Source organism: Salvelinus alpinus, chromosome 27 (assembly GCF_045679555.1).
Source record: "Salvelinus alpinus chromosome 27, SLU_Salpinus.1, whole genome shotgun sequence".
Lineage (NCBI taxonomy): Eukaryota > Metazoa > Chordata > Actinopteri > Salmoniformes > Salmonidae > Salvelinus > Salvelinus alpinus.
In genome coordinates this window covers 19,293,774-19,316,268 of record NC_092112.1, presented here as the reverse complement: position 1 = coordinate 19,316,268, position 22,495 = coordinate 19,293,774, and the positions used below count along the sequence as shown (strand labels likewise).

The window sequence follows — 22,495 nt, the reverse complement described above, 5'->3', positions numbered from 1 at the left end:
CAAGAACACCATCCCAACTGTGAAGCATGGAGGTGGAAACATCATTCTTTGGGGATGCTTTTCTGCAAAGGGGACAGGACGACTGCACCGTATTGAGGGGAGGATGTATGGGGCCATGTATCGCGAGATCTTGGCCAACAACCTCCTTCCCTCAGTAAGAGCATTGAAGATGGGTCGTGGCTGGGTCTTCCAGCATGACAACGACCCGAAACACACAGCCAGGGCAACTAAGGAGTGGCTCCGTAAGAAGCATCTCAAGGTCCTGGAGTGGCCTAGCCAGTCTCCAGACCTGAACCCAATAGAAAATCTTTGGAGGGAGCTGAAAGTCCGTATTGCCCAGCGACAGCCCCGAAACCTGAAGGATCTGGAGAAGGTCTGTATGGAGGAGTGGGCCAAAATCCCTGCTGCAGTGTGTGCAAACCTGGTCAAGAACTACAGGAAACGTATGATCTCTGTAATTGCAAACAAAGGTTTCTGTACCAAATATTAAGTTCTGCTTTTCTGATGTATCAAATACTTATGTCATTTTAGATTCCGTCTCTCACAGTTGAAGTGTACCTATGATAAAAATTACAGACCTCTACATGCTTTGTAAGTAGGAAAGCCTGCAAAATCGGCAGTGTATCAAATACTTGTTCTCCCCACTGTATATGCATATCCTGGCTTCAGGGCCTGAGCAACAGGCAGTTTACTTTGGGCACGTCATTCAGACGGAAATTGAGGAAAAAAAGGGGCCTAGCCCTATTTAAAAACAACAACACTGACTGTTAAATCAAAAATAAACAAATTAGAATAACAAATCAAATTAGAATTACAACTCTTGATATCTCCAAAATGAAATGAATATATCCCATATGGTAATGGTAAAATAGACTAGAGACAAGTCTCCCGCATTCAGGGACAGTGCTCTCTCTCTCGCCTTCTCATGTTCCAAATCCCACACAGGACATTGCTAAATTATAAACTTCTTCCTAATTATTAGTGTTTACATAGTCCATTTAAATCTCACCCAATGTCTCCAGTATTTCTAGGGTGCTCAGGCTTCACTAGGAAGTCAGAACAAAGGTCATTCAACCCTATTACGTGTTTTCTCTCCCTTTTCTTTCCCTGTACCTCAGAAACCATTTTCAAACATTTCAAACTTTTCCATCATTCTGCGTACCCAGTTTACAACCAAATAAAAAAATACTCTACACAATAAATTGAGCACGGTGTTAACACCATATAACAAATATTCATAACAGTTGAGTTGTGCTGGTGTGTGTGTTAAAATGTAGGGCAAAAACAAAGAAACTAATGGCCAGGCCTTACTTTTTTTGGAGCTCCATTTACGGCAGAATCCGGATACCTTTATACTTTATAAAACTGCAGAATTTCACTAAGACAACAGTCTTGGGAAACATTTCAAATTGTGAGATACAGAATCATTGATAAACATGTAAAAAAAAAAATTGTTAGCGGACATTCCATCAGTCCTATATAGAAATATACTTCAGACACATCAGATGAAACAGTCCCGTCAAGTTGAATATGCACCTTCTAAAGTAAACAATCCCAGAGCCCCTCTTGTAATCAAACTGTTCCTGGGACGTAAACTAGTCAAAATATTAAACCTATTGTTGAACAAATCTGCTAGGACCTTCAAAAAATTGGTGCTGGCTTATCAGTTCAATATTTGGTACTGAAAACATTTACTTGGATCTACTTCAATTCTTGACACAGTTCCACGTAATGGAAACAGATTATTGTTTTTGATGACATTACCTTCTTCTGGTGCTAACCAAACTATGGAATTGAGTAATACATTTAGCCAATTTCGAGCTCTATTACCCCTACACTCACTTTTCCAATGACCAACGGCCCCACACCTAAAACAGGGTGGCTTTCACTGTGACCATATTAATCACACACACGGCTGCAAAGTGAGCGGAATTGGATTCCACTCTCAAAACCTCCTTTACTATTTCATCCCATTGAAAAATGTTGGTCCACTACCCCCGCAATACCCATTTTGATAACAGGTTTCAAACCTGCCATCAAAGCATACTACACATTTTATCAACATACTCACATACTGTGTTGGAATACCCATACACACCGGTCATATTCAACGGGTGTTGAGCGTTCCTAAATTCATCAGTTATTCTGCGCTCTGGCACATTTAGATGCGTGTGCTCTGAAATCGGATAGCCAGAGCCAATTTACGAAGCAGTCGATTTAACAATGTCCATTGAGAATGCACAACGACTATACCATTTAGCGAAGCTAAGAATGATGTGAATAATCAAGTCAATAACCGTTGGGTAGTTAGATAGCATATAGTTAATATACTGGCAAGTTCAATGTATTAGTAGCCAACTAACGTTAGGTAGCTAGCTAACATATATTACCAGTACATACTGCTGTAATGATATGCTATATGGTTCATAAGGATAGCATAACTAACAAATTGTCAGTACAAATTGTAATGTATAATGTACTGTAACTTATTTGAAAAGTCACTATTTTTTTTCAACTTTTGCAAAGGGTAAAGTCTACAGAACTTAATCCACTCTATTTATAACTGATTCTAGTTTTGGGGACAGAAAACTCAAATCAAATCTTAAACTGATGAGAACATTTGCAGAATGTCTGCCAAAATCCATCTCGTTCCATCTTCTCCCACTACCCGCCGGTGGGCTTCAACTCACTACCATAAATGCCAGCGGAATGCTAAAGAACATTAGCCAAATCAACAACTGAAAATCAATTAGCTGACGTCGGCACAACACATAGAATCGTAATGGGGTTCGGCACAACACATAGAATCGTAATGAGGTTCGGCACAACACATAGAATCGTAATGGGGTTCGGCACAACACATAGAATCGTAATGGGGTTCGGCACAACACATAGAATCGTAATGGGGTTCGGCACAACACATAGAATCGTAATGGGGTTCGGCACAACACATAGAATCGTAATGGGGTTCGGCACAACACATAGAATCGTAATGGGGTTCGGCACAACACATAGAATCGTAATGGGGTTCGGCACAACACATAGAATCGTAATGGAGTTCGGCACAACACATAGAATCGTAATGGGGTTCGGCACAACACATAGAATCGTAATGGGGTTCGGCACAACACATAGAATCGTAATGGGGTTCGGCACAACACATAGAATCGTAATGGGGTTCGGCACAACACATAGAATCGTAATGGAGTTCGGCACAACACATAGAATCGTAATGGGGTTCGGCACAACACATAGAATCGTAATGGGGTTCGGCACAACAGCAGTCCTTGCATAAACTGCATCGTTATTAACAGGTCTGAGATCTTTAACAAAACGCCAATCACCTGAGGCCTTTCGGACGGGAAGAATGGGGGTATTACACGGAGAGTCTGGAGAAGGCACAATATCTTCTCTTTCTATTTCTGTCTTAGCTACCGAAACATGTGGCACCCTCAACTAAATAAATACAACAAAGCCTGTTCTTTAGTCAATTTCACACTCAGAGCGCAAAATTGGGGCCCACTATACATGGACAGTAAGCTCTCTTGGGGATGGTCCCTGTCAGCCAATTCTGTTCATATTATAAATCTCTTGTCAATGGTGAGAAATTCGCGGTGCAATGTAAGCCAGTCTGTAACTGCGAGCAGTTGAGAAAATTTGTCAATAGGGTCATAATGTGACCCATCAATATCCTGTACGTCCTATGCCTAAAACCAATCACATGTAATCCCCAATTTACAGAGAAGATCTCTTCCTGCCAAATTTACAGAAGAAATAATTTGATGTTTTATGCATGTGTTATCAACTTTAACAGGTAGGGGCATCGTGAGCAACTCTTTCATAGCAACTCTTTCACTCCCGAGGCTCCCACAGCGGTGACTGATTCATTTGACATGGGAGGTTTGGACATAGATTTAGAATTTATGACAGACATTGCAGCGCCAGTTTCTACTAGAAAATCGATTGACTCCACATTGACAAAGAGACGAACCATCGGTCCTCGTGGGGGTTTTAAAAAATCTTTAAATGCTGTACAAGAGTGTCAACTGTCTCTACCTCACGTCACGTCAGTCCATATGTGGGTTGTAGAGGGTTGTTTTCAGTGGAGGTCTGATTTTCCAACCTCACCCCGCTGCCCTGTTTGGTAGATTCATTTCGACATGTTCTTGCGAAACGTCCCTCCTTTCCGCCGTTGTAACAAGCAAAGTTCCTACCCTGTAGTGGTTGTCGTCCAGCCCGTCCATCATCACTGGCTCTCCTTCCCCTTCTCTAGCCCTTCCTCTTCCCCTCTGTCCATCATTTGGAGTAGCTCCCTGAGCCTGCCACTGCTGGCCCCGTCACTGATTTTTTTTAAACAGAGTCAATGTGGGCAGTGTACGGAACAGATTTCCACTGCTCATGGGCTGCCTCCTAGGGGTCTGCTGGTCCCGCAGTTGTATCAGGTCTTGTTGGGGGTAGAGCTGCGGCTGGGGAGACGGCTGAGCAAGTTGCTGTCGGACAACCAGGTCTGGTGCTGGTGCAGTGGATACAGGGGTATAATAGGGGGGTGGAAAGTCATTATCATCATCACCCCTGTTTCTCCTTTTCTTATCTTCCTCCGTCTGTTTCTTCTTCTTACTTTCATTCACCAATATTCCTTTAACTTTCCTGTCTGACTGTCTTTCGGCTTCCCTTTCCCACTTTCTAAACTTACCCCATTCTATTTGACATTTCTTGCCTTCTCTAACTTATTTCTAGATTCTGCTAATAACATTTCACTCAATGCCTTTAAATGGAGAATCTGCTACTTTGTGCCAGAGTGGTACCAGTGGCGATTTTAGCATTTAAATCTTGGTGGGGCAAAGAAAATAAATAATAATAATTGGGATGCATGCCAGCAGAACTGCACAACACAACACTAAACAATACATTAATTGCACTTTAACGGTGACAAACGGTGCCCACAAACTGTAAGGGCCTACATAGAGCTGTCCTAACAGCAGTCCCAACATCTTACCACTGCTGTATCTGGCTATCAGCGGAGCCTTGTCTAGCAGCGAAACAGTTAATTCAGCCTCATTTACTGCCTTTTCAAAAAACATAGCTGAAATGGCTGACTTGCTTAAACAAATGTGGTTTCCAATTGCGATGTACAAATGATGGCATAATGGGACAACAAGCGGATAAGAGGCAATCCGTAATTTCAATTAAGACACTAATGAGCGAGCTAGGACAGAAGTAGTCTATGTAACTATTTGTTTAGCACTTTTGAAATGTAAAGTGACAGAATTCAGAACATGGGCTGTTCTTACAGTGTTCTTCCTGTACACCAAGTCAGAACTGTAGGATAAATAAATGGGGCACATAAGCAGACAATGAAAGCTCTTACAAAATTTGATGATTACATTTCTCTAAAACAGGTTATTGGCTACATGTGCACCACCAAGTCAACAGTAAGCGAAATTAAGAGGGGTAAATAGACCAAATTATTAGGGTGAGGCAAATTGGCTACTAACAGCTTACTACACAACATACACAGTATTACTTTCTTAGCTACAGTATACATATCTCCCTGGCATATTACATAATTTCAGCAGCATACAAGACATTTTTAGACTCACCTTATTGTGCTGTGCTCACTTGAACAGGAAGGTGGCAAGGCCGTCCTTCATGGGCAAATTTTGTCATCAAAGTCTGGCAATCTCTGGATTTATGGTGTTTTCAAGACAACTGGGAACTCTGAAAAAAACATGGTTGAATCATGATGACGTCATTGATCTTCAAGCCGTAGCTCTAGAAAGAGGCCCAAGTTCCCAACTTACAATTCCGAGTTGGATGACCGTTCAACACACATTTCCCAGACGGAGCTCATTTTTTCCGGAATTCCCAGTTGTCTTGAACTCACTGAAGTCAAGCACATATCATGCTTCATTGACAGCATGGCCAATGTTGAACGTTTATTATTTTATACTTGGAAAAGAGACACAATCTCATATTTGGGACCACACAAACCAATCCACTGAATAGCAGGCTAGTGATTGCTTTGCAATGCTTGCAGTTAGCCACTGTCATTGATTCCTTCCAAATCACTCATTGTTGAATTAGCGATTTCCAACTTGTTGTGTAATGTTTTTGTCCAATGGCTAATGAGCACCGATACATTTTATCTATCATTTCTCATCATTAATTCTCTTCATATGACAAGGATTAAAAATTATTTTACAGTCCAATCAAAGCTACTGTAGATATAACGTGATTTGACGTCATTTTATCTGTGGCAAATGACCTTGAGCAAAACAACAGTATTTAATTAGGAACGTCTTCCTTTCTTATAATTCAAATGAGATCTTTTTTATTTTTTATTATTCTATGTCATTTTTCATTATATACCCACATGGAAGTTATGTCAATTTCCCATGTAGGTTTACATTTATAGCTGGTTTCCAAATATTACCAGTACACTGATTAATACATTTTCTTTAAAAAACTTTTTTTTTACATGCAGGAATATATTTTTCTATCTCAGGATTGTGCCCTGGGATCACATAACTCGTAACCCTGTCATATCCTCCCATGGTCACTTCTCTGCTTCAACAGAGAAACAACCTCTGTCCCTGACCAGGATACTTCTGCTTCAACAAAAATATCTCATTTGGAGATGTCCATGCTCTTACAGGATCACCCTGCACCCTGTTGAAACAGGTTATGGGGCTGGCAGGATTCCACAAAGATCCACAGGTCTTGTCAGTGGCTCTTCACTAAGAGGCTAGTACAATCAGTCTTCACAAGCAGTTTTAATTCTCAATGTATCTCAATGGCACAGCACACAGGCGAAAGCACAATTAACTAGTATAAAAAGAGTCACAAGCAAAGTGTATACAATACTACAAAGCATGAATATACATTAAGCAAACTCTTAAATTTAGCCTGCGAATGAACACAGTATCAAAACACAAGAATGACCTTACTGGTGGTCTCTAAAACCACACAGCTACCTAACAAATTGAAGTCAAGATAACAGATGGCAAGAAATGCACTGCCATTGTTATGTTCCTAGCCAGTAGGTGGCGACATGCACACTCAATTGTGCGAACAGCAATATATTGTTGAAGAAGAAGGAGATGGCGCATTTAAGCCCTGAACGATGCCTGGCAGGCAGCTCTGTCTCCCAGGCTGCGTGTCGCCCCCAAGACCACAGCCAATCGCATTCAAGGAACATAGCAGCTAACTTGGCTAGTCTTGTGAGCTAGCTAGTTAACTAGGTGGTCTTGCTGCCTATGGTATCTAGGCAGAATCCTGACTTATCAGCCTCTGAAGCTGCTATTGAATCTGATCAGCCACTCACTCTGTAAATGTAAATATTATCCACAAAACATGAACTGTCTCTTATAATTATACACAAATCAGTTATGCAAGCTAACAACCAGCACAGATAACAAGCTAGTTTGCTAACAAGACTACATAGCTAACTAGTTAGCTCGTTTGCTTACAAGACTAGCCGAGTTAGCTACAGTGTTAATTGCATGCGATTTGCTGTGTTCTTGGGGGCGGCACGCAGCGTAGGAGACAGAACTGCCTGTCGGGCATCGTTCAGGGCTTAAATGCCCACGAGCATGGGTGTGTAGGGCAGGCTAAACATCCCAGAATACAAAGAAAGAGGCACCATGGCCGAAATATCTCTGTATCTCACCAACGTGAATGTGTCTTTGGGCCAAACGATGGACGTAGAGAAGGTAGGCTCGGCAGGTCAAGATTATGAAAAGTGTTTATTATCGGCCCTTTATAATTGGTGTTTTCAGACCAGCTAGCTAGCGTTAGCTAGTTAACGTTACTACAATTCAGTGCATCTATGTTTTCGTGCCTGTCATCGTCTCATGCGGACGCTTAAAACGTAGGCCATACTACGGGTAGGCCTATGTAAAATTCGGACATTGATGCACATAGAAATGGTTGATTATCTAATTGTGTGTAAGCAGCAGCCTGTCATCAACAAGCTGTGTGTGTGTGTGTCCCAGAGCCCCAGCACAGGGAAGGACTTTGAGAGTGTCGAGCTGGGAGACCTGGAGAAGGGGGATCAGAAAGAAGAGAAAGCCCCACGAAGGATCATCCATTTCTCTAGCGGAGAAACCATGGAAGAGTACAGTACAGACGAGGAGGAGGGGGAGGACAAGGAACCAGAGAAGAAGGACCTACTGTCCCCCCCTGTCCATGCGGTGAGGGTGTGTAGTGTGTTAAATAGAAGTGTGTGTGCGTGTTTTTAGTTTGTGTGTATTTTACTGAAATGTACGATTAACGTCTGTACTTCCTATAATATGTGTTCCAAAACTGTGTGTCAGAACAAGCTGACCTGGGGCCCGTACTTCTGGTTCCATATGTGGAGAGCAGCTACCTCCACTGTTTCAGGTGGGTGCCTGACATGAGACAATATGTATTATAAACCTCTAGGGTTGATGGCCTTCTCCTGCCGTACATTACCTTGATACTGCCTTGAATACTATGCTGTTGGTAAAACTCCAGAATGTGTTTTTCAGCTTGTGACTACCTCGGGGAGAGGATGGCCTCGCTCTTTGGAATCACATCGGCCAAATACCAGTACGCCATCGACGAGTATTACAGGATGAGGAAGGAGGTATGTACACAACAAGCAGATGAGGGCCATCACTAAGAGGGCTTACGTCTAGAAAGTGATTTCTAAAGTATATAGAATTATAGAAGGGCATAGATGCTTTGCATGTGTCTATGAGAGTGTTGTAGTAGTAACAGTAACCTAATCCCCAGTCAACTGCTACCGCATATAGAGCCTGGTAACACTTCAACAAGTGGGAATTGAAAGGGTGGGAGAGAGAGCCTGCTGCAGCTATATTAGATGGGACTTTGAAAAATGCAGAAAAAAATGTAAATGAAAAGTAATGTTCTATCACAGTGACCACGTTATTTTTGGGAAGCCAAATTGATTGAGTTCAGGCATATAAAGTTTATATGTGTAAATTATTTCTAAAATGCATACTATTTCCCAAACTCACTTTCTTGTTTAGCCTAAATCACTTGCACTGCTCGCACTTGGAAATCCAGAGGGGTGTTTTTAAGGGTAATGCTGGATGGTGATAGACTGCGAGCTCAGCCAATTAAAACCAGCGGTTGTTTCTTCCAATCCTGCCATAGACTTCCAGTCAAGTCCCATTCCAAGGCACTTGGAAATCAGACGTCTCGACAGAGAGGGCCGGATGGTGGGCGCGATTACAGTAGTCTCATTATTTCTATGAGCACTACAGTAACTTCTATTGAAAAGTTTGTGGTCATACGCACATCCTTAAAAACATAGGTGCTGGGCTAATAAAGAATACTATTAAAGAACAAGAAGGCCCGCACATTCTTTAAGCTCTCAATTCACTGCTTTATTGACTACGTTTCAAGCTGAAACAGATCTTCGTCAGGTCAAAAACACTCCAGTAACTTCCTCTACGATAGTGGTATTCAAAGTTGGTGTTGCCACCCGGGGGAATTGCAATGGGGTAAAAAAAAAAAAAGTCTTATGTGGGTGGGGGCTAAAATTTAAGTGTACAGATTATTGTATGGGGACAATATACAGCACATTTGAAAAGTATTCAGACCCCTTGACTTTTTCCACATTTTGTTACTTTACAGCCTTATTCTAAAATGGATTAAATATGTTTTTTTTACCTTATCAAACTACACACAATACCCCATAATGACAAAAAAAGTATTCAGACCCTTTACTCAGTACTTTGTTGAAGCACCTTTGGCAGTGATTACAACCTCGAGTCTTCTTGGGTATGATGCTACAAGCTTGGCACACCTGTATTTGGAGAGTTTCTCCCATTCTTCTCTGCAGATCCTCTCAAGCTCTGTCAGGTTGAATGTGGAGCATCGCTGGACAGCTATTTTCTGGTCTCTCCAGAGATGTTCTCTCGGGTTCAAGTCCGGGCTCTGGCTGGGCCACTCAAGGACATTCAGAGACTTGTCCCAAAGCCACTCCTGCGTTGTCTTGGCTGTGTGCTTAGGGTCGTTGTCTTGTTGGAAGGTGAACCTTCACCTCAGTCAGAGGTCCTGAGTGCTCTGGAGTAGGTTTTCATCGAGGATCTCTGTACTTTGCTCTGTTCATCTTTCCCTCGATCCTGACTAGTCTCCCAGTACCTGCTGCTGAAAAACATCCCCACAGCATGATGATGCTGCCACCACCATGCTTTACCGTAGGGATGGTGCCAGGTTTCCTCTTGGCATTGAAACCTGATTGGTGGAGTGCTACAGATATGGTTGTCCTTCTGGAAAGTTCTCCCATCTCGACAGAGAAACTCTGGAGCTCTGTCAGAGTGACCATCGGGTTCTTGGTCACCTCCCTGACCAAGGCCCTTCTCCCCCGATTGCTCAGTTTGGCCGGGTGGCCAGCTATAGGAAGAGTCTTGGTGGTTCTAAACTTCTTCCATTTAAGAATGCAGGAGGCCACTGTTTTTGGACTTTCAATGCTGCAGACATTTTTTGGTACCCTTCCCCAGATCTGTGCCTCGACACAATCTTGTCTCGGAGTTCTACAAACAATTCCTTTGAAAAGAAATGGGGGTCCCCGCTGAAAAAGTTTGAATACCACTGCTCTGCGAGTATTACAGGATGAGGTAAGAGGTAGGCCTCTATACAGTTGTTTAAATCAGTATGAGATTACTAGTCTCACGTTGATCACACCACATCTGCCGGGGTTTAGGTTATGAGATCACTAATACGGAGCCACATTCACTTGAAATGGATGCCTAAAGGGCATTGATGGTTCACATGTTTGTGTTTATGAGCATTCCATTAACAAACTTCTTGTCTTTTCTTCACAGAAGGAGGAGGAAGATGAGGACAACCGGTTATCAGAGGAGGCGGAGCAATACTTTGTCGAGAATCAGGACGAGGAGATCCATGGACCAATGACGGATCAGCCAGAGGGAACCGCTACCACCCCCCACTCCACGGACACCTATCAGGTTGAGAAAGAGGCCAAGGCCACGCCTACTGCCATCAGGGTCCCAGCCATTGTCACGACAACAACCTAACTGACTTCTGGAGAGATGATTATGTGTTGTCCATATTTGTTTTGTTTTAATTTGTCAAGGAGGTGGAGGCGCTCTGTGGTCTGTCTCTCTGATAGTGCTGAACGATTAACCGAAATTTCGTGTGCACATTGCACAGTTTCTCTAGAGATAAATCAGATCCAGACTGAACTGTGCGATGTAGTACGGCGTTGTAGTTTCCAACAGGCCAATATTCTACATAGTTTAGCGTGTAAAACGTGGTAATTAACTATAATACCCATAATCCATTTCGCATCTGCTAGTCCGGTCTGTTTCTTTTACTGCTTCTACAGAAGCGAGAAGAATGCGAGATTGTGAGGTGATATAGAGAGCAGCTGTTGCCTCGCGAGGTATCTCTACCTGAAAATACATGATCTAAGTGATAGATATTGGTAGAAATCACTTGGTATTCAGCCGTCAAACGTATGCCTTATTTACTTTTTAAGAACAACTTAAATAGTGATTTTGTCAGGCAGCAGCTCTATAGATATGATGACTTGGAATTGAATATAAATTAATCAAATAAAACAAATGTAATATACACAACTGAAATATTTGAATAAAGTAATGTGAATAAATGATGGTTAATAAGTGATGGGCAGTCACTACCATCATGGGACTTTTATTAATAGTTTTATTCTGTGTTACAGCATTCAACCCACATAATGCATATTGCATTTTATGTTTGCAAAAATTATTGAAACCGAAATTGAAAACCATGATTATTTTTTAAATATCGAACCGAAACAGAACCGACCTGTAAAAACACTAATCGCTCAGCACTACTCTCTGAGCTCACATTTGGTTGTGGATATGAAGGAGCCATCTATAAACCTGGGAGTCAGACCTGCTACTGCTTTAGCCCACGCCTCTGTCATGCCATTAATACCAGACTACAAAGAACTATGACAACAAACAGCAAAGGACAATGACAGAGTAGCGACAAAGAAGTTTGTTTGAATCGGTTGAAGCAGAAGCTGATCCGACTACCAGGGCTAGCCTTCAGTGGGCAGTGCAGTGCCACTGCCCTTTCTGTAATCCTATAGTACAGGCACAGTGTGGTATGGTAGTAGTACTGTGTCGTTTAACTATGTGTCTCCAGTGGCCTTACCCCTAACTGGAGGCTGGTCCTAACATTCCAACCTTGTGTCTATCTATCTGGTGCCTCTGAAGGGCTATGTTTTTTTTTTGCCTAAATCACAGAGCCAAGTAGTAGCCTAAACCTTAATGCACTCGAACACAGGAAGCCTTCCTCCTTTATACACTACTACTAGCATTTCACTCACTTGTTTTAATTTAGACAACATTTGTTTAAATAATTGGTTGAGCACTGACCTAAACATGGTGTGTTGTTTCTCTGTGTAGCATTACTGGCTTGTGGTCACTTGGTGACTTGTAATTTGGAACATCTTTTCAGGCTATTGGTGTAGCTGAGATTTTGTAAAGGGAGTATAATCTATGTGATATTTGTTTTTACTAGTCCATTGGCCTAATGCACAGTTGCCCTTGTTGTAAAGGAACTTATGTTAAACATTCTTTTGATATTCACATATTTATTATTATTTTTGTATTTTCTGAGCACTTTTTTACAACCTACTTTATGTAACAACACCTTGATAAACTGTTAATAAATATACTTAACTATGCTTTAACTACAGTATTTGCTCATCTCTCTGTCATGTTGGCCAGTCAGCTAGGATCCGTGGTGGATTCTCTCTGGCTCGTGTGGTGGTACTGTGTCTGTGAGTGAGTGACACGTGATTGTCTTTTGTCTTTATTGGTTAACAAAGACTTCTGTGTCCTTTTCTAGAACTGCTTGAGGTGACATTCTGTTGGCTAACCTCCCAATGCAGCCAATCCCAGGTCAGGTCAGTGTGGGCTTCTCTCTCTAGTCCAGAATGACCTACAGCTATGACCTCTCTGTCAACATTAAGAGAGAGCTAGAAAACCATACACCGTGACCTGCTGATCTCCATTCACTTACCATAAAACATATAGTGTCTCATAGGAGAATGTAGGAGTGATTTCTCTATGGATTATAATAGCCAAAAGTAACCGTATATTTACTTTATACACCATATTGGCAATTCAGCCATTTTAGGCTAAGCTTATTCATACTTTGTTATGGCACTGTAGTTCTGGGTGGTTGTACCATGGTGAGACAGACAGTTCATCGTTACTCAGCGTTGCGTAGCGTATGGGGGTCTGTGCCGTGAAAGCATCCAGCCAAACTACACAAGGACAGCCTTATACTGCAAACAAACCCTCAGTCATCCCACTGTCCAGTCAGCACGGCCGGACACAGTGACACTCACGAACAGTTCACTACGGCAACAAAGAAGCTATAGACAGACAGAGTGGCACTCATACACCAGACTGAGACTGGCAGTGGATCATGATGTATTTTGGGGTTTAGATGATATGTTAGAGTAACAGCTCTGTAACTATTGGGTGACCAACTGAGACTGGCTATACACTGTCATTCCACTAGATTCTAGAAATTCCAATCTAGTTACCAAAGACTGGCAATACACAAATATTCCACTAGAGGGTGCTATTGTACAATTATAAAGGAGTCTGAGGGGTTACTGTGAGACAACAATAGAGGTCGCCATCTTGTAGTTCTAAAAACCAGAAATGAGTTACCTCTGGTTTGTTCAGCCATTGCTATGGGGGGAAAGAATGGGGTTTTGGGATAACCTCAGACCTTATTTTCGGCGTTTAACACGGGTTTAGGATAATATCAATCAGTTAACGTGACCTCTGAATTATGAAGCCTTTATGTGCTTCATGTGCTTGTTTTGATTACACAAATACTTCACAATTCACAAAAAGTGATAGCTGAGGAAGATTATCTTTTAGAACAATACGTATAAAATATTCTAAGCCTGTTGGAAGTCTTTTGTCAGTTGGAAGTCTGTTTGGTTTGTCAGTTGTGTGTGAAGAGAAGAGAAGATCCTCTTATTCCCTGGCCTGAGCTTGGCAGACATTGATAAACACAGCAGTCATCTGGGACAGTGTATGTGATAATGTGTGTGATTAAGGAGGGGAAATCCATATTAACGCCACAATGCCATTTCTTGTGTGTGTACGTGTGTGTTTGCATGCATGCGTCAAATATTTGCTTATACTTTATATCTCAAATATTTACATATATCTCAGTCTGGGAACAACACGTGTATCTTCCTCATTTCACTCATCCAGCCATTGTACCTTAGCCTGGTCCCACTGTATGGCATGACAACTCCAGTATAAAGGAGTTGGCTGCAGCACATAGAGTACTATAGGACCAGACGAATGGTACCTGGCTGGTTGAGTCTGTCAGACAAGGCCTGACGACTTTGCTAAAGCGGAAACACACAGTCGCCCAGGTTCTAGCTCTCATAGCTGATGTAACTACATCCTCTAGTTCCAGATGGCACAGTAATCACTAGAGCAGACTCTTTAATAGGAGGGCATAGCAGAGTTGAACAGCTACCTGCTTAGCCAACCAGCCCAGCCAGACGCCCACTGGCTTCATAATTCATAGAGGTCATGTTAACTGACTGATAATATCCTAAACCCGTGTTAACCTCAGACCTTATTTTCAGCGTTTATCCCAGAGATGAGAATAGCAGCAGCCACCCCCCTCTCTGCCTCCTCCACAGTGGGCCTCTGCTGCGGTCAGCCAAGCCTCTTATTTAGGCCCTACTGTCAGTCAGAGGAGAAGGGAATTTCCACACCACTCAGTCGTGTGTGCATGTCTGTCTGTCTGTCTGTGTGTATGTGCGTGAATGCTTCCTTATAAGGTTACTAACAGCCTGACTAAAACCGTGGTCTCCTCTTCTTCCCTGTCTCTCCTGGGGCAAAACAACATAGAATAAGAATACTACAAACCTGGAATGCATGGCATGGAAGTCTTGGAGCTGAGGAACACCCTTCAAGAACATTTTACCACATTCCTACAGACTAAATGGAGGAAAGAGACAACATGCATGATAGTGGGTATTGCGCAGTTTCATGCAAAGTGTTATTGTGTCCAACTTTTCAACTTTGCATGTTACATTCTAGTCATAATCTGAAGTTTATTGCTTTGAATTGTATACTTTGCATACTGCTAGGAGAAGACTGGTCTTCCAGTAACATGAGGCACATTCCATACGTTGATCCAATAAAAGCAGCATAACGTAGCAACCTAAACCGCATGGGAATATTTCTTTAATAGTTCTTATGACTTCAAATGATTTTTAATGGCATCAAAGGCCAAATGAAATGGGGATTATTTTAGATCCTTAATGAGTACCATATAGGCTGTTGTTTTGTTGTCGTGCGAGCAGGCTGTTTTGTAATAGGTCAATGTTGCTTGTCTGGTCAGACTTGCTAAGTGCGTTCTTCAGTAGCGCTAATGGCACAGTCTGTACAAGTGCACTTCACACACACAACCCTGGTCTGGAAAGTCCCTGACACCACTGATCTGCACTGCCTCCTTTCTGCACAGCCTACACACAGCAGCAAGGCTGCTAACATACAGTAGGTGCCACCATAGCTGACACATAATATGCAACCATGCATTCACAAACTATACTGACCTGCAGCTGCTGACATATTCATGGGCCAGATGTCCATTAAACCAGAAACCAATTATAAAGCCCTGGCTAACACTGTTTCTCATCAGACATGGCAGAGAAATTCTAGGTGTGTGCCCTATTCCCTATATAGTGCACTACTTTTGACCAGAGCCCTATGGGTGTCATGAATAGAGTACGATTTGGGATGCACTCTCTGCAGTGTGTAATGAGAAACACTACTTCACTAATTCACAGAGCAAGGTGCCAAATGACCGTTGACCTCTAGTAGGACTTTTACTTCCTGATTTGGCCACTGCAGATCTCTCTGAAATCCCCCAGACTTTCCCTCCACCACCTTTCATCCTTTATACCAGCTTGCAGCAGATAATGTGCTTCACAGACTGAGACTGAGACTGACTCCCATGCATCCGCCAATTACTCTGAGTCTGCAATTGGTGGTACTGGCTCTGTTTATGTCCAGCTAAAGTGATTGTCCAGATTCAGAGCAGGGCAGAGCGGAGGCCAATAGCACTACTATACCGTGGAGAAGGGCGGGGGTTCTGGGTAGTTCTGGGCCAGCTGTATGTAGTACAAATAGACCAGATGCAGATCTGTGATAGTTTGAAGTTGAACAGGGGGAATTCCTCTCTGTGCCGCCACACGTTGTTTAGTATAATGATTCCCTGAAGAAGTCAGAACAAAGGGAGGTGCTCGCTTTCCTCCGTTAATCATTCATCTCCCCATCCTTCCCCCAATTCTATGCATCTCTCCTCGCTTCCTCACAGATAGACAGTGAGACAGACAAACAGATGGACAGACGGAGGCGCGGGACCAAGGCCTTTGTGTTGGGAGGTTGAAAGGGCCAGATATAAAAGCACCAGTCAATGTAAATATACTGCATCTGAGGGAGAGACAAGCTCTGTCTTCAGCTTCAGAGGTATAAAGTGCAATACCCTAAGGTCTTACACCTCACCACGTGTTCTCTCCTCACTCTGGTTAGGGAAGAATGAAAAGAATCTCCCCGCAGCGCCTCGCTGCATGCAGCTACAAACACAGCCACTCAAAGCCTTAACTCGCCATGAAAATCCAGTACAAAAAATGTGAATAACAGTTTAGACTTTAATGAGTGTGGCTAGCGGGTAATTATACCCACCTGCGCTAAAAATATGTATGGCTTTACCGCCCCATGTTGCGTGGGTTGTTGTAAAGCACAACAAAAGCAGGGAATTTCCTCCTGTCCCACTCAGGAGGTTTGTAGTCCTTTTCATCATCCTTTTGCCCTGGACAAGATGTTCCGATTGTCCAACTCTCAATGCACTTCAATGACACTGTCTGGCTCTACAAAGAAAAGTGTTCCTCTCCTCACATTCTTCTATATCTATATCTATATCTGTTGTCTTGTGTTCTGTTGATCTCTGCAATAATTCTAATCTACTGAGGAAAAACCCCTGGCTCATGGTGATACCATAGTAGTGTAGGTCTACTGTCATGGTGAAGACATGTGGTTTGGATTGCGGCTAGGGAATGGTGAGATTTGGGTGTTGTGAAAATGTTGGACCAGGAAGTACTCCAAGCCTTGGTTGTGGGTGGGGGGGAGAGCTACAGTATGTCCCACACTACATTTTTTTATTTAACTAGGAAAGTCAGTTAAGAACAAACTATTATTTACAGTGGTTAGGCCTACATGAATAGTCCCACTAGCTAGGCCTACATGAATAGTCCCACTAGCTAGGCCTACACGTTTTCTTACGTTACAGCCTAATTCGAAAATTGATTAAATTGTTTTTTTCCCCCTCATCAATCAACACACAATACTCCATAGTAACAAAGCAACAACTGTTTTTATAATTTTTGCAAATGTATTAAAAAAAACTGCAATATCACATTTACATACAGTACCAGTAAAAGGTTTTGACTGAAGACATCAAAACTATGAAATAACACATATGGAATCATGTAGTATCCAGAAAAGTGTTAAACAAGTACAAATATATTTGATATTTGATATTTTCAAGTAGCCACCCTATTGCTTGATAACAGCTTTGCACAGGGAAGGGGTCTGAATACTTTCCAAATGCACTGTAGACTGTATATAAATCTAACATTGGGCATATGATTCTGACCTCTGTTGATTTCTACTGTGTTAAATTACCTAAGTTTCCACTTGGGACAAATCAAGGATCTCAATAATTACGTTGGCTTTTACTCGAAAGACAAAATTGCCCATGTGTTTTCTTTTGTTTTAAAGGGAGGGAGCCTGTTCCTTTGTGAGAACAACTTATGTAATTGCTGGCTACAGTAAAACGGTAGTAAAACATCCTCTTGATCGTTCATGGGTGTGGTTGCGATAGTAGAGTAGAGACCTAGGCCATAGTATATGTGTGCGTGCGTGCGTGCGTGCGTGCGTGCGTGTGTGTGTGTGTGTGTGCATGCTGTGTTTTCTAAAGACACAAAAATAACCCAGTGTAGTTTCCTCCCTCCCTGACCTCACCCATAAGTCCATGTAGTGTGGGACATACAGTGCCTTCAGAAAGTATTCATACCCCTTGACTTATTCTACATTTTGTTGTGTTACAACCAGAATTTAAAATGTATTAAATTGTTTTCTCTCTCTCACCCATCTACACACAATACCCCATAATGAGAAAGTAAAAACATGTTTTTAGACATTTCTGCAAATTTAGTGAAAATTAAATACGGAAATATCTAATTTACATACAGTACCAGTCAAAAGTTTGGATACACCTACTCATTCAAGGGTTTTTCTTTATTTTTATTATTTTCTACATTGTAGAATAATAGGGAATACATCAAAACTATGAAATAACAGATATGGAATCATGTAGTAACCAAAAAAGTGTTACATTTAATATGTATTTTATATTTGAGATTCTTCAAAGTATCCACCCTTTGCCTTGACGACTGCATTGCACACTCTTGGCATTCTCTGAACCAGCTTCATTCCAAACCATCTGAATTAGGTTGAGGTCGGGTGATTGTTGAGGCCAGGTCATCTGATGCAGCACTCCATCACTCTCCCTCTTGGTAAAATAGCCCTTACACAGCCTGAAGGTGTGTTAGGTCATTGTCGTGTTGAAAATCAAATGATAGTCCCACTAAGGGCAAACCAGATGGGAATGGCGTATCACTGCAGAATGCTGTAGTAGCCATGCTGGTTAAGTGTGCCTTGAATTCTAAATAAATAACCGACAGTGTCACCAGCAAAGCACCCCCACACCATCACACCTCCTCCATGCTTCAAGGTGGGAACCACACATGCAGAGATCACCTACTTGGCGTCTCAACAAAGACATGGCGGTTGGAACCAAAAATTGCAAATTTGACTCATCAGACCAGGATGAGGACAGATTTCTACCGGTCTAATGTCCATTGCTCGTGTTTCTTGACCCAAGCAAGTCTCTTATTCTTATTGGTGTCTTTCAGTAGTGGTTTCTTTGCAGCAATTTGACCATGAAGGCCTGATTCACACAGTCTCCTCTGAACAGTTGATGTTGAGATGTGTCTGTTACTTGAATTCTGTGAAGCATTTATTTGGGCTGTTAACTCTAATGAACTTATCCTCTGCAGCAGAGGTAACTCTGGGTCTTCCTTTCCTGTGGCGGTCCTCATGAGAGCCAGTTCCATCATAGCGCTTGATTATTTTTGCGACTGCACTTGAAGAAACTTTCAAAGTACTTGAAAGATTCCGGATTGACTGACCTTCATGTCTTAAAGTAATGATGGACTGTTGTTTCTCTTTGCTTTCCATGATATGGACTTGGTCTTTTACCAAATAGGGCTATGGTCTGTATACCACCCCTACCTTGTCACAAAATAACCGAATGGCTCAAAAGCATTAAGAAGGAAAGAAATTCCACAAATTAACTTTTAACAAGGCACACCTGTTAATTGAAATGCATTCCAGGTGACTACCTCATGAAGCTGGTTGAGAGAATGCCAAGAGTATGCAAAGCTGTCATCAAGGCAAAGGGTGGCTATTTGAAGAATCTCAAATATAAAATATATTTTGATTTGTTTAACACTGTTCTGGTTACTACATGATTCCATATGTGTTATTTCATAGTGTTGATGTCTTCACTATTATTCTACGATGTAGAAAATAGTAAAAATAAAGAAAAACCCTGGGATTAGTAGGTGTGTCCAAACTTTTGACTGGTACTGTAAGTATTCACATCTCGAGTCAATACATGTTAGAATCACATTTGGCAGCGATTACAGCTGTGAGTCTTTCTGGGTAAGTCTCTAGCATTGGGGTGGCAGGTAGCCTAGGGGTTAGAGTGTTGGACTAGTAACTGAAAGGTTGCAAGATCAAATCCCTGAGCTGACAAGGTAAAAATCTGTCATTCCCCTGAACAAGGCAATTAACCCACCGTTCCTAGGCAGTCATTAAAAATAAGAATTTGTTCTTAACTGACTTGCCTTGTTAAATAAAGGTAAAATGAGAACATTGTAGATTTGGCCTTTTGTTTTAGGTTATTTTCCTGCTGAAAGGTGAATTAATCTCCCAGTGTCTGGTTGAAAGCAGACTGAACTAGGTTTTCCTTTAGAATTTTTCCTGTGCTTGGCTCCATTCTGTTTATTTTATGATCCTGAAAAACTCCCCAGTCCTTAACAATTACAAGCATACACATCATGATGCAGCCACCACTATACTTGGAAAGTGGTACTCAGTAATGTGATGTATTGGATTTGCCTCAAACATAAGACTTTGTATTCAGGACAATTTTATTTTTGTATTACCTGCCTCGTTGCAAACAGGATGCATGTTTAGGATGCATTCAGCGCATCCACTTGTGCTGCGTCAGAACAGCCTGCGTTTACACATGCAGCCCAATTCTGATATTTTGGCCAATTATTAGCGAAAGAGCTGATCTGATTGGTCAAAAGACCAATTAGTGGAAAAAGTTAAGAATTGTGTAAACGCAGCCAGAGACTGCTGTGTAAACGCAGCCAGAGACTGCTATATTTCTGTGAAAAAGAGGAATTCTGGCCAAGCTTTAATGATTCATACAACTATATGTGTCGACATTGTGCAACGGCATTACCTAACTGGTCGTTGTTAGCCATGTGACCATAGAAAGAACATCTGCTTTGCTTTTGGTCATTCTACAGTAAGAACACCTGAGCACCTCCACAGAAGTTCCTCTTTCTCAGAAACAGGGTATACCAGATAAACATCTTTCCCTCCTGATTAATTCCAAGAAGGAGATGTGCCATACCCGTGAGCACGGTGGGAAATTCCCTGACAAAATTCCGGAGCTCCTCTTTGCGAGAGCGTGCACATGCCTGTGTTTTTTAAAACATCATCCAAAAAAGAACGTTGAATGTGCAGTTGAGGAGAAGTGTTTGGAAGATCCAGCCAAGAAACTATAAATATTCCCTGTTTAAATATGTTATTTACATAGATGCCCATTTCTACAGCTCCTTCCCTTTAGTAGGGATGTGTGGGAGCAGGAAAGCAAAGAAAATATAAAATATATACACTACCGTTCAAAAGTTTGGGGTCGCATAGAAATGTCCTTGTTTTTGAAAGAAAAGCGCATTTTTTGTCCATTAAAATAACATCAAATTGATCAGAAATACAGTGTAGACATTGTTAATGTTGTAAATCACTATTATAGCTGGATACAGCTGGTTTTTAATGGAATATCTACAGAGACGTACAGAGTCCCATTATCAGCAATTTCTTTTAAAAAAACAAGGACATTTCTAAGTGACTCCAAACTTTTGCACGGTAGTGTAGATAGAAGAAGAGAAGGAGAAGGAGGAGGAGTTCATCGTGAGGATTAAGACAAAGAAAACCTTCAGTTGGTTCTAGTTTTAACCTCCCAAAAAACTATTTGCACCATTATGCTAATCTATAAAGAATTCAATGTTTGCTTGGTCATCAAAATTCTATTAATCGACTGGATTACACTCCAAATACCAATTTATAGTTAATTTATAGGCCTAGTCTAGCAACAATGACTAGAATAGATGACTGGCACAGTTTGACTACTGGCACATGACGTGCGGTCTTCGTCATCACCAACACACTCTTACTGTGGGAGTGGACGGGAGGATCTCTCCCTCCAAATTCCCCTTGTATTCCCATGTAGTAGTCATGACCTTAACCAGGCTAAAGCAGCACGCTGCCCACCGCTGCCAAGTATACATCTGATTCTATTCCTGGATGATTATCTCAGTTCATACCCAAATGTGGTGCTTGAGGGAAACTTTCCTTTCATACTGTTGCCGGTTTAATTATTGAATTAAATGAAAACGTTAGTGTATGCTAGGGGGGATTTGGGGAGCGTAAAGTTCAGTATGCACGCGACTCACGTTCTCCACTATGTGAAGATATGTGACTCATCATGTTCTCCACTGTGTGCCGATATGTGACTCATCATGTTCTCCACTGTGTGCCAATATGTGACTCATCATGTTCTCCACTGTGTGCCTATATGTGACTCATCATGTTCTCCACTGTGTGCCAATATGTGACTCATCATGTTCTCCACTGTGTGCCAATATGTGACTCATCATGTTCTCCACTGTGTGCCTATATGTGACTCATCATGTTCTCCACTGTGTGCCGATATGTGACTCATCATGTTCTCCACTGTATGCCAATATGTGACTCATCATGTTCTCCACTGTGTGCCGATATGTGACTCATCATGTTCTCCACTGTGTGCCGATATGTGGCTCATCATGTTCTCCACTGTGTGCCTATATGTGGCTCATCATGTTCTCCACTGTGTGCCAATATGTGACTCATCATGTTCTCCACTGTGTGCCTATATGTGACTCATCATGTTCTCCACTGTGTGTCGATATGTGACTCATCATGTTCTCCACTGTGTGCCGATATGTGACTCATCATGTTCTCCACTGTGT

General features: G+C 41.9%; 1 protein-coding gene across 2 annotated transcripts; it reads left to right on the top strand.

Moving 5' to 3' along the window:
* Window positions 1-7,527: 7,527 nt before the first annotated feature.
* On the top strand, window positions 7,528-12,700 carry LOC139556114 (protein FAM177A1-like). Of its 2 annotated transcripts, none has more exons than XM_071369656.1 (5): window positions 7,528-7,712; window positions 7,995-8,198; window positions 8,316-8,382; window positions 8,511-8,608; window positions 10,818-12,700. In XM_071369656.1, the coding sequence occupies exons 1-5, from the start codon at window positions 7,644-7,646 to the stop codon at window positions 11,028-11,030; spliced, it is 651 nt and encodes a 216-aa protein (XP_071225757.1). In that variant the 5' UTR covers window positions 7,528-7,643; the 3' UTR covers window positions 11,031-12,700. The 2 variants fall into 2 exon arrangements, with proteins under 2 accessions (XP_071225757.1, XP_071225758.1); XM_071369657.1 differs by having other exon boundaries at window positions 7,555-7,712; window positions 7,995-8,192.
* Window positions 12,701-22,495: the final 9,795 nt, after the last annotated feature.

Excerpts from the sequence above, each read along its gene's own strand:
- LOC139556114 (XM_071369656.1), top strand. The coding sequence starts at position 7,644 with ATGGCCGAAATATCTCTGTATCTCACCAACGTGAATGTGTCTTTGGGC. Across the intron at positions 8,383-8,510 it reads AGCTACCTCCACTGTTTCAG|CTTGTGACTACCTCGGGGAG; the intron begins GTGGGTGCCTGA and ends TGTGTTTTTCAG. Across the intron at positions 8,609-10,817 it reads ATTACAGGATGAGGAAGGAG|AAGGAGGAGGAAGATGAGGA; the intron begins GTATGTACACAA and ends TTTTCTTCACAG.